The following is a 13,416-nucleotide window of genomic DNA, read 5'->3' on the forward strand; positions in this document are numbered from 1 at the left end:
GAACGAGCACCCATTTGTGTCCCCAGGACCAGGACTAATAGACACTGGGCTAAACAACATGCATACAGACCTAGAGACTGCAGCCCTGTGGAATGCCTGGCCAGCTTCAGAATCCTCAATATTCTCATGATCCGGAATATCTGCACCACACGCCGGACGTTCTGGAACTGTAGAACGCTCTTGTTGGATTCCGTCAGGAAGATGGTCACGTAGTAAGGGAGGATGGCCAGCAGGTCAATGATGTTCAGGGGACCTTTGAGACAGACAGGGAGAGAAGGAGGGAGAGAGAGAGAGAGAAAGCAAAGGAGAGGGGTAGGGAGAAAGAGTGGTAAAAAAGTTTTTACTTCAACAAGACTTTGTACAAGTGGCAGCAACAAGCTGAATTGTGAGTACAACTTACATTTTAATTGTAAAAATTGGCAGTATTACTAACTAAAACACAAAACGAAAGACAAAAGTAATGTTCATTTGTTAAGCAGGCGATGATGATGCTGCAAAAACAACCGCTCCGTCGTGAATTGGTCATGTTAGTTCCTCTTTAGTTGAGGAGCGGGTTTAAGCGTATATATTTACCTTTGAAGAACTTCCACTTGTCGGGTGAAGAGAGGAAGCGGAGGAGGTACTCCATGGTAAACCAGGCGATGCAGATGGCTTCTACATGGGCCAGCTGGGGGTTGTCGTTGGCCTGGCCGAACTCATCTAGTACCTGGAGCTCTGGTAGGGTGTTGAGGGACAAGGCGATAGTGGAGAGAATTATGAACAGGATAGACAGAATGGCCAGGATCTGGAGGGGAGAGGGAGAGGTTGAGGGAGAGTGAAATGGAGGGAGAGAGAGGGTGAGAGGGAGATGGAGAGGGAGATGGAGAGGGAGATGGAGAGGGAGAGAGAGGGGAGAGGGAGAGAAAGAGAGGAAGAGGGAGATGAGAGAGAGAGGGAGAGATGTCAGTGTAGCTGATGTAAAATGGATAGCTAATTAGCGGTGCGCAAGTAGCGTTAAATCACTAAGACCTAGAAGTACTTGTTTTCCAAGGTCAGTACTTTGTAAGGTCACTACTCTGTAAGGTCACTACTTTGTAAGGTCACTACTCTGTAAGATCACTGCTCTGTGAGTTCACTGCTCTGTGAGGTCACTGCTCTGTAAGGTCACTGCTCTGTGAGGTCACTGCTCTGTGAGGTCACTGCTCTGTAAGGTCACTACTCTGTAAGGTCACTGCTCTGTGAGGTCACTGCTCTGTGAGGTCACTGCTCTGTAAGGTCACTGCTCTGTAAGGTCACTACTCTGTGAGGTCACTACTCTGTGAGGTCACTACTCTGTGAGGTCACTACTCTGTAGGGTCACTGCTCTGTCAGTACTGCTACTCTGTAAGGACCACTGTCCTGTAAGGACTGCTACTCTGCAGCTTTTGTGATCTGACTGGCATTGCTACTATACGGACGACACGTGTTCAGAGGGTCCGTGGCATAGCACAGGAAGTAACACAGGAAGTAGGGATGCTGAGCGGTTTGCATCACCCCTTGAAAAAATCTGAATAGGAACATGTTTTCATATAAAAGTATTATGTTTTTGATCCCTGTTCAAGCCCAGTTTGGAGGCAAGGATAGGGATGGAAGTAACACTGTTAAATCCGATGATTAAATCAAGAATATAAATATTAAACAGTAGCTATGTGTTCTGCTCTTGAAGAAAAAAACTGCAAAACCATACCCCTTTAAAAGTGGTACGATGCGGTCTGTAGCCAGAACACACACACACACACACCTTTGCAGAGGAAATATCTATACGGCCCTTCCCCACTCAACTTGCAGTCTTTTAATAATTGTTCTGTCATCAAATTATTTTTTTCAATCTCAAATCTCAAATTTTTCACACACACACACACACACACACACACACACACACACACACACACACACACACACACACACACACACACACACACACACACACACACACACACACACACACACACACACACACACACACACACACACACACACCAAGGTGAGATGTAATGGACCATGTAATATCTTACATTTATATGACTTTTCCTTCCATTGCAAATTCATAGCAGAGAACGGTTGGGTGATCTTGAGTCACAGTCCAACACCCCAGAGAATATAAATGAGTCATAGTCCAACACCCCAGAGAATATAAATGAGTCACAGTCCAACACCCCAGAGAATATAAATGAGTCATAGTCCAACACCCCAGAGAATATAAATGAGTCACAGCCTAACACCCCAGAGAATATAAATGAGTCATAGTCCAACACCCCAGAGAATATAAATGAGTCACAGCCTAACACCCTAGAGAATATAAATGAGTCACAGTCCAACACCCCAGAGAATATAAATGAGTCACAGTCCAACACCCCAGAGAATATAAATGAGTCATAGTCCAACACCCCAGAGAATATAAATGAGTCACAGCCTAACACCCCAGAGAATATAAATGAGTCACAGCCTAACACCCCAGAGAATATAAATGAGTCACAGCCTAGCACCCCAGAGAATGTAAAGGAGTCACAGCCTAGCACCCTAGAGAATATAAATGAGTCACAGCCTAGCACCATAGACAATATAAAGGAGTCACAGCCTAACACCCCAGAGAATATAAATGAGTCACAGCCTAACACCCTAGAGAATATAAATGAGTCACAGCCTAACACCCCAGAGAATATAAATGAGTCACAGCCTAACACCCCAGAGAATATAAATGAGTCACAGCCTAACACCCCAGAGAATGTAAAGGAGTCACAGCCTAGCACCCCAGAGAATATAAATGAGTCACAGCCTAACACCCCAGAGAATGTAAAGGAGTCACAGCCTAGCACCCTAGGCTGTGACTCATTTATGCATCTATCTAGAGTCAACACGTTACCGCCCAACCATTCCACTGCCAGAAGTTAAGATGCGACTAATCTGAGGTGGTTAATTTGGGAAAGACTCTGTCCGCGTCTCCAATGCCACCCTATACCATCACTGAACAAAAATATAAACACAACATTTCAAGTGCTGGTCCAATGTTTCATGAGCTGAAATAAAAGATCCCAGAAATTTTCCGTACGCACATAAAGCTTATTTCTCTCAAATGTTACGCAGACATTTGTTTACATCCCTGTTAGTGAGCATTTATCCTTTGCCAAGATAATCCATCCATCTGACAGGTGTGGCATAACAATAATCTGATTAAACAGCACGTCATTACACAGGTGCACCTTGTGCTGGGGACAATAAAAGGCCACTCTAAAATGTGAAGTTTTGTCACGCAACACAATGTCACAGATGTCTCAAGTTTTGAGGGAGCGTGTAATTGGCATGCTGACAGCAGGAACGTCCACCAGAGCTGTTGCCAGAGAATTGAATGTTAATTTCTCTACCGTAAGGTGTTGTTTTAAAGAATTTGGCAGTAAGTCCAATTGGCCTCACAACCGCAGACCACGTGTAACCACGCCAACCCAGGACCTCCACATCCAGTAACCACGCCAACCCAGGGATGGTCTGAGACCAGCAGGACAGATGAGGAAAACTGTGTGTTCTGTACAAACTGTCAGAAACCGTCTCCGGGAAGCTCATCTGCATACTCGTCGTCGTCATCGGGGTCTTGACCTGACTGCAGTTCGGCATCGTAACCGACTTCGATGGCCACTGGCACGCTGGATAAGGAGTGTGTTCTTCACGGATGAATCCCGGTTTCAACTCTACCGGCCAGATGGCGTTGTGTGGGCAAGCAGTTTGCTGATGTCAGAGTTGTGAACATAGCAATTTGAATGCACAGAGACACCGTGACGAGATCCTGAGGCCCATTGTGGTGCCATTCATCCACTGCCATCACCTCATGTTTCAGCATGATAATGCACAGCCCCATGTTGCAAGGACCTGTAACACAATTCCGGGAAGCTGAAAATGTCCCAGCTATTTCATGTCCTGCATACTCACCTGACATGTCACCCATTGAGCATGTTTGGGATGCTCTGGATCGACGTGTACGACAGCGTGTTCCAGTTCCCGCCAATATCCAGCATTTTCGCACAGCCATTGAAGAGGAGTGGGACAACATTCCACAGGCCACAATCAACAGCCTGATCAACTCTATGCGAAGGAGATGTGTCGCGTTGCATGAGGCAAATGGTGGTCACCAGATACTGACTGGTTTTCTGAGCCACGCTAGTACTTATTTTCATTTTTAAAGGTATCTGTGACCAACAGATCCATATCTGTATTCCCAGTCATGTGAAATCCATAGATTAGGGCCAAATTAATTTATTTTAATTGACTGATTTCCTGTAACTCAGTAAAATATTTGAAATTGTTGCATGTTGTATTTTTTAAAATGTTTTTGTTCATAGTATTTAGTGCACTACTTTTGACCAGGGCCCAAAGGCCCCTGTAGAAGAAGCACACTATATACTGTAGGTAATAGTGTGCCATTTGGGACAAGCTCTGTGAGATGTATAAGTGACTCTCTGGAAGCCGTAGGAATATTAATGGTATGAATAAAACCAGCAGTGAGGAAGCCGATTTGATTTCATGAGCTGAGAGAGACACAGACATTCATCAATGGGAATGTGCTTTCTGTTATGAGGAATATAAAGCATGGAGCCTGAGAGAGAATGAGAAGACAGTGGAATGAGGAAAATAAAAGAATGATTGAAGAAATGTAGGAGTAAAATAATGAGTAGCGGTGTCCCCTTTCTCCAGGGTAAAGCCTATGGTGATCTGATTTTTTCAAATTTAACTTTATTTAAACATTATTTAACTAGGCAAGTCAGTTAAGAGCAACTTATTTACAACGATGGCCTACCGCGGCCAAACTCGGACATCACTGGGCCAATTGTTGTGATCTGATAAAGTGAAAATGCTATTATGAAATGAAAAAAATACATACAAGAGTGCATCTCAAATGTCATCCTATTCAGGCCCATAGGGCTCTGGTCTAAAGTAGTGCACTATATAGGGAATAGGGTTCCATAGGACTCTGGTCTAAAGCAGGGCACTATATAGGGAATAGGGTGCCTTTTGGGACACACCCACTGAGAAGTCAGAAAACAGACCAGGGGAGAACGACTGCCCCATGTCTTTGAGGATTTCAAGTTAAAGGCCTACCGGGGTACTGCAGGCAATGTTTTCAGAAAGCAGGATCCTGACTCTGGGTACGACATTGCGTTACGTAACACCTTGGCATTCTCCTGATTCCATGATGTCATGCACACATTCAAGGCACACGGTGCCAGAGGCAGCAGATCAGCCCCCAAATGATCCCTGCCCCTTCTCCATGTTTGACTGTAGGTCAGGTGCTTATTTCTTTGAAGGCTTCATTTTATTATCTCTAAACATAGAGATGGTGATTCTATGATCACAGAATTATATTTTGAAAGAGGAAGTAAAGTACTTTAAGAATATGTTTTCGTTTCAGGCTCCACTAACCCGAAACTAATTGTATGGATTTTTTCCCCTAATAATAATTTAACATTAAGATCTGTACAGAAAGACTCATGTGAAGGCCAAATTACAGAGGCGGAACTTCTTGATGCAATTAAAGCCTTTAACCTGTTTGGGCTGCAGGGGCAGTATTGAGTAGCCGGATAAAAGGTGCCCATTTCAAACGGCCTCGTACTCAATTCTTGCTCGTACAATATGCATATTATTATTACTATTGGATAGAAAACACTCTCTAGTTTCTAAAACCGTTTGAATTATATCTGTGAGTAAAACATAACTCATTTTGCAGCAAACTTCCTGACAGGAAGTGGAAAATCTGAAATCGATGCTCTCTTCTTGGGCCTGCCTATAAAGGTCCTTGATATTTATTAGAATACATGCACTTCATACGTCTTCCACTAGATGTCGACAGGCAGTGAGAGAAGAAATGGAGTGAATAACTTGATCTGGGGTCGAACAAAAGCTCTTTGTATGACGTGTCACCAGTTTCCTGTTTTCTAGAGAGTGTGTGAAGGGACCTGGATTTGCCTTCTGATAAGCTGTCCTTATGGACGACTAATATCTCCGGCTTTGATTTTATTTGATACATGTGACAATATCATCGTAAAGTATGTTTTTTCAATATAGTTTTATTACATTATTGAATTTTTTGGGGGACTTTAGGCGTGTTGCGTTGTCTGCGTTTGTTCACGAAGGAGAGCTTAGCGCCACTTTGCTAGCTTTCCGTGCTAATTGACTGGAGAAGAGGACATTCTAAATCCAAACAACGATTGTTCCCGACAAAGGACCCCTTGTACAACATTCTGATGAAAGATCATCAAAAGTAGGACCCATTTTATGATGCTATTTCATATCTGTCGAACATGTTGTACTAGTCGTTTGCGGCCAAGTTTTGGGCACGCTCTCGCCATAACGTAAACTGCATATCGTAATGAAGTTATTTTTAGAATTCTAACACGGCGATTGCATTAAGGACTAGTGTATCTATCATTTCCTATACAACATGTATTTTCTTGTTATGTTTATGAATAGTTATTTGGTCAGAATATGTGAGTGCCAGAAAAATATCTGGACGTTGTGGGAAAAAGATGCTACGTTAGCACAATGTATAACCACTGATTTCAGCTCTAAATATGCACATTTTCGAACAAAACATAGGGGAATGTATAACCTGATGTTATAGGACTGTCATCTGATGAAGCTTATCAAGGTTAGTCAAAAATTATATATCTTTTGCTGGTTTGTTACGATCGTTAACTTTTGCTGCTGGGGAATGGCTTGTGTTTCTGGCTATTGTGGTAAGCTAATATAATGCTATATTGTGTTTTCGCTGTAAAACACTTAAGAAATCGGAAATATTGGCTGGAATCACAAGATGCCTGTCTTTCATTTGCTGTACACCATGTATTTTTCAGAAATGTTTTATGATGAGTATTTAGGTATTTGACGTTGGTGTCTGTAATTACTCTGGCTGCTTCGGTGCCATTTCTGACGGTAGCTGTGATGGTAGCTGCAATGTAAAACTGATTTATAGCTCAAATATGCACATTTTTGAACAAAACATAGATTTATTGAATAACATGTTATAAGACTTATAAGTCATAAGTCATCTGATGAAGTTGTTTCTTGGTTAGTTTGGTTGGTTCTTGGTTAGTTAGGTTGGTTTCGTGCATGCTACCTGTGCTGTGAAAAATGTCTGTCCTTTTTTGTATTTGGTGGTGAGCTAACATAAATATACGTGCTGTTTTCGCTGTAAAACATTTTAAAAATCGGACATGTTGGCTGGATTCAGAAGATGTTTATCTTTCAAATGCTGTATTGGACTTGTTAATGTGTGAAAGTTAAATATTTCTAAAAAATATATTTTGAATTTCGCGCCCTGCACTTGAAGTTGCTGTTGTCATATTGTGCCTGGATTTGAGCTTGCAGCCATAAGAAAGGCTGGGGAAACTCCAGGGCTGGATGGCATACCAGTGGAAGTATACAAATGTTTTGTTGATATACTCAAAGGACCATTATTAGCATGTTTTAGCCACTCCTATATAAATGATAGATTATCAGACACGCAACAAGAAGGTGTGATATTATTATTACTGAAACAGGACCCAAGTGGTATATATAAAGATCCAGTCCAGTAAAACAATGGAGGCCTCTTACACTTCTGTGTTGTGATGCAAAAAGCCTAGAATTAAATCTCACTCCAATACATTTTTATAGAAAGTTAGCAAATATACAGTATATCACAAAAGTGAGTACACCCCTCACATTTTTGTAAATATTTGAGTATATCTTTTCATGTGACAACACTGAAGAAATGACACTTTGCTACAATGTAAAGTAGTGAGTGTACAGCTTGTATAACAGTGTAAATTCCCTGTCCCCTCAAAATAACTCAACACACAGCCATTCATGTCTAAACCGCTGGCAGCAAAAGTGAGTACACCCCTAAGTGAAAATGTCCAAATTGGGCCCAATTAGCCATTTTCCCTCCCCGGTGTCATGTGACTTGTTAGTGTTACAAGGTCTCAGGTATGAATGGGGAACAGGTGTGTTAAATTTGGTGTCATCGCTCTCACACTCCCTCATACTGACTGGTCACTGGAAGTTCAACATGGCATGGCAAAGAACTCTGAGGATCTGAAAAAAAGAATTGTTGCTCTACATAAAAGATGGCCTGGGCTATAAGAAGATTGCCAAGACCCTGAAACTGAGCTGCAGCACGGTGGCCAGGACCATACAGCGGTTTAACTGGACAGGTTCCACTCAGAACAGCCCTCACCATGGTCGACCAAAGAAGTTGAGTGCACGTGCTCAGCTTCATATCCAGAGGTTGTCTTTGGGAAATAGACGTATGAGTGCTGCCAGCATTGCTGCAGAGGTTGAAGGGGTGGGGGGTCAGCCTGTCAGTGCTCAGACCATACGCCGTACACTGCATCAAATTGGTCTGCATGGCTGTGGTCCCAGAAGGAAGCCTCTTCTAAAGATGATGCACAAGAAAGCCCACACACAGTTTGCTGAAGACAGGCAGACTAAGGACATGGATTACTGGAACCATGTCCTGTGGTCTGATGAGCCCAAGATAAACTTATTTGGTTCAGATGGTGTCAAGCGTGTGTGGCGGCAACCAGGTGAGGAGTACAAAGACAAGTGTGTCTTGCCTACAGTCAAGCATGGTGGTGGGAGTGTCATGGTCTGGGGCTGCATGAGTGCTGCCGGCACTGGGGAGCTACAGTTCATTGAGGGAACCATGAATGCCAACATGTACTGTGACATACTGAAGCAGAGCATGATCCCCTTCGGAGACTGGGCCGCAGGGCAGTATTCCAACATGATAACGACCCCAAACACACCTCCAAGACGACCACTGCCTTGCTAAAGAAGCTGAGGGTAAAGGTGATGGACTGGCCAAGCATGTCTCCAGACCTAAACCCTATTGAGCATCTGTGGGGCATCCTCAAACGGAAGGTGGAGGAGTGCAAGGTCTCTAACATCCACCAGCTCCGTGATGTCGTCATGGAGGAGTGGAAGAGGACTCCAGTGGCAACCTGGGAAGCTCTGGTGAACTCCATGCCCAAGAGAGTTAAGGCTGTGCTGGAAAATGATGGTGGCCACACAAAATATTGACACTTTGGGCCCAATTTGGACATTTTCACTTAGGGGTGTACTCACTTTTGTTGCCAGCGGTTTAGACATGAATGGCTGTGTGTTGAGTTATTTTGAGGGGACAGCGAATTTACACTGTTATACAAGCTGTACACTCACTACTTTACATTGTAGCAAAGTGTCATTTCTTCAGTGTTGTCACATGAAAAGATATACTCAAATATTTACAAAAATGTGAGGGGTGTACTCACATTTGTGATATACTGTAGATAAGATCTTGCTACCTTGGAAAGGAAAATACCTGTCTATTTGTGGAAAAATCACCCTGATTAACTCTTTAGTCATATCCCAGTTTACCCTGATTAACTCTTTAGTCATATCCCAGTTTACCCTGATGAACTCTTTAGTCATATCCCAGTTTACCCTGATTAACTCTTTAGTCATATCCCAGATTACCCTGATTAACTATTTAGTCATATCCCAGTTGACCTATTTGCTTATGGATTTGCCTACACCCAGTGACCGGCTTTTTAAATTATAAGAACAAAAAATATTACATGTAATTTGGAATGGCAAACCAGACAAAATTAAAAGGGCCTATTTATATAACGAATATGAATTCGGGGGGCAGAAACGATTAAATATTAAAGCATTAGGCCTCTCACTAAAGGCATCAGTCATCCAAAAGCTATACTTAAATCCAAACTGGTTCTCTAGTAAATTGGTAAGAATGTCTCATCCTATGTTCAAGAAGGGCCTTTTCCCCTTTATTCAGATTACACCTGCTCACTTTCAGTTGTGTGAAAAGGAAATCATCTCAAAAATATCTTTATTTTTTAAACAAGCCTTAGAAAGTTGGTTGCAATTTCAGTTTAATTCTACTTGGTCACAATCCCGGATCCAGGAGCACCCCCATCAGTAAAAAAGCTGACTAGCATAGCCTAGCATAGCGTCACAAGTAAATACTAGCATCTAATATCATTAAATCACAAGTCCAAGACACCAGATGAAAGATACACATCTTGTGAATCCAGCCATCATTTCTGATTTTTAAAATGTTTTACAGGGAAGACACAATATGTAAATCTATTAGCTAACCACAATAGCAAAAGACACAACTTTTTTTTCCCACCATTATTTTCCTGCATAGGTAGCTATCACAATTTCGACCAAATGAAGATATTAATAGCCACTAACCAAGAAACAACTTCATCAGATGACAGTCTGATAACATATTTATTGTATAGCATATGTTTTGTTAGAAAAATGTGCATATTTCAGGTATAAATCATAGTTTACCATTGCAGCCACCATCACAACTCTCAAAAAAAGCAACTAGAATAACTACAGAGACCAACGTGTATTACCTAATTACTCATCATAAAACATTTATAAAAAATACACAGCGTACAGCAAATGAAAGACAAAGATCTTGTGAATCCAGCCAATATTTCAGATGTTTTAAGTGTTTTACAGCGAAAACACAATATAGCATTATATTAGCTTACTACAATAGCCAACCACACAACAGCATTGATTCAAGCCAACAATAGCGATAACGAACAAACCAGCAAAAGATATACATTTTTTCACTAACCTTCTCAAACTTCTTCAGATGACAGTCCTATAACATCATATTACACAATACATATAGAGTTTTTTCGAAAATGTGCATATTTAGCGGCACAAATCGTGGTTATATAATGAGAATAATAGCCAAGCTGCCAACAATATGTCGGGAGAAATCTTGGGAGAGGCACCTAATCCAATCAGTAACTAAATTTAAACTTGACTAAACCAATAGAAGCCATGCAAATTAATAAACTGACCTCAGAACAGCCTGGCTGATTTCAGATTTCTCACTTGCTGACAGGAAGATTGCTCCAACTCGAGTTCTGTTTTACTCACAGATATAATTCAAACGGTTTTAGAAACTAGAGAGTGTTTTCTATCCAATAGTAATAATAATATGCATATTGAACGAGCAACAATTGAGTACGAGGCAGTTTAATTTGGGAACTTAATTTTTACAAAGTGCAAACAGCACCCCCTATTGAGAAAAGGTTTCCACCTGAAAAGACAATAAAATAATATAACAAATATTGTGGTTATTGTGGTTATTTATAATGAGCCTTCACATAGGAAACAGTGAGCCTTCACATAGGAAACAATGAGCCGTCACAAAGGAAACAATGGGCCTTCACATAGGAAACAATGGGCCTTCACATAGGAAACAATGAACCTTCATATAGGAAACAATCAGCCTTCACATAGGAAACAATGGGCCTTCACATAGGAAACAATGAGCCTTCACAAAGGAAACAATGGGCCTTCACATAGGAAACAATGAGCCTTCAAATAGGAAACAAAGAGCCTTCATACAGGAATCAATCAGCCTTCATATAGGAAACAATCCTCCTTCACATAGGAAACTATGAGCCTTCACATAGGAAACAATGAGCCTTCACAAAGGAAACAATGAGCCTTCACATAGGAAACAATGAACCTTCACATAGGAAACAAAGAGCCTTCACAAAGGAAACAATAAGCCTTCACACAGGAATCAATCAACCTTCATATAGGAAACAATCAGCCTTCACATAGGAAACAATGGGCCTTCACATAGGAAACAATGAGCCTTCACAAAGGAAACAATGGGCCTTCACATAGGAAACAATGGGCCTTCACATAGGAAACAATGAACCTTCACATAGGAAACAAAGAGCCTTCACAAAGGAAACAATAAGCCTTCACATAGGAAACAATGAGCCTTCACATAGGAAACAATGAGCCTTCACACAGGAATCAATCAGCCTTCATATAGGAAACAATCAGCCTTCACATAGGAAACTATGAGCCTTCACATAGGAAACAATGGGCCTTCACATAGGAAACTATGAGCCTTCACATATGAAACAATGAGGCTTCACATAGGAAACAATGAGCCTTCACATAGGAAACAATGGGCCTTCACATAGGAAACAGTGAGCCTTCACATAGGGAACAATGGGCCTTCACATAGGAAACAATGAACCTTCACATAGGAAACAAAGAGCCTTCACAAAGGAAACAATAAGCCTTCACACAGGAATCAATCAGCCTTCATATAGGAAACAATTCTCCTTCACATAGGAAACTATGAGCCTTCACATAGGAAACAATGAGCCTTCACAAAGGAAACAATTGGCCTTCACATAGGAAACAATCCTCATTCACAAAGGAAACAAAGAGCCTTCACAAAGGAAACAATAAGCCTTCACACAGGAATCAATCAGCCTTCATATAGGAAACTATGAGCCTTCACATAGGAAACAATGGGTCTTCACATAGGAAACAATGAACCTTCACATAGGAAACAAAGAGCCTTCACAAAGGAAACAATAAGCCTTCACATAGGAAACAATGAGCCTTCACATAGGAAACAATCAGCCTTCACATAGGAAACAATGAGCCTTCAAATAGGAAACAAAGAGCCTTCATACAGGAATCAATGAGCCTTCACATAGGAAACAATGAGCCTTCACATAGGAAACAATCAGCCTTCATATAGGAAACAATCAGCCTTCACATAGGAAACAATGGCCTTCACATAGGAAACAATGAGCCTTGACATAGGAAACAAAGAGCCTTCATACAGGAATCAATGAGCCTTCACATAGGAAACAATGAGCCTTCGCATAGGAAAAAATGAGCCTTCACATAGGAAACAATGAGCCTTCACATAGGAAACAATGAACCTTCAAATAGGAAACAAAGAGCCTTCACAAAGGAAACAATAAGCCTTCACACAGGAATCAATCAACCTTCATATAGGAAACAATCAGCCTTCACATAGGAAACAATGGGCATTCACATAGGAAACAATGAGCCTTCACATAGGAAACAATCAGCCTTCACATAGGAAACAATGAGCCTTCAAATATGAAACAAAGAGCCTTCATACAGGAATCAATCAGCCTTCATATAGGAAACAATCCTCCTTCACATAGGAAACTATGAGCCTTCACATAGGAAACAATGAGCCTTCACAAAGGAAACAATGAGCCTTCACATAGGAAAAAATGAACCTTCACATAGGAAACAAAGAGCCTTCACAAAGGAAACAATAAGCCTTCACACAGGAATCAATCAACCTTCATATAGGAAACAATCAGCCTTCACATAGGAAACAATGGGCATTCACATAGGAAACAATGAGCCTTCACATAGGAAACAAAGAGCCTTCATACAGGAATCAATGAGCCTTCACATAGGAAACAATGAGCCTTCACATAGGAAACAATGAACCTTCACATAGGAAACAAAGAGCCTTCACAAAGGAAACAATAAGCCTTCACACAGGAATCAATCAACCTTCATATAGGAAACAAT

The 13,416-nt window shown here is 41.4% G+C and overlaps 1 protein-coding gene across 1 annotated transcript in view; it reads right to left on the bottom strand.

Annotated features, from left to right (window-relative positions):
- The window catches only part of LOC129858942 (potassium voltage-gated channel subfamily B member 2-like), a 324,590-nt gene that overhangs the window by 2,788 nt on the left and 308,386 nt on the right, over positions 1 to 13,416 (bottom strand). Inside the window, exons 2-3 of the mRNA XM_055928188.1 lie at positions 574 to 784; positions 71 to 253 (exon numbers count right to left, since the gene is read on the bottom strand). Coding sequence (XP_055784163.1) covers positions 71 to 253; positions 574 to 784 — 394 coding nt within the window. The remainder of the gene's footprint in view (positions 1 to 70; positions 254 to 573; positions 785 to 13,416) is intronic.

This window comes from Salvelinus fontinalis, chromosome 7 (assembly GCF_029448725.1).
Source record: "Salvelinus fontinalis isolate EN_2023a chromosome 7, ASM2944872v1, whole genome shotgun sequence".
NCBI classification, from domain to species: Eukaryota; Metazoa; Chordata; class Actinopteri; order Salmoniformes; family Salmonidae; genus Salvelinus; species Salvelinus fontinalis.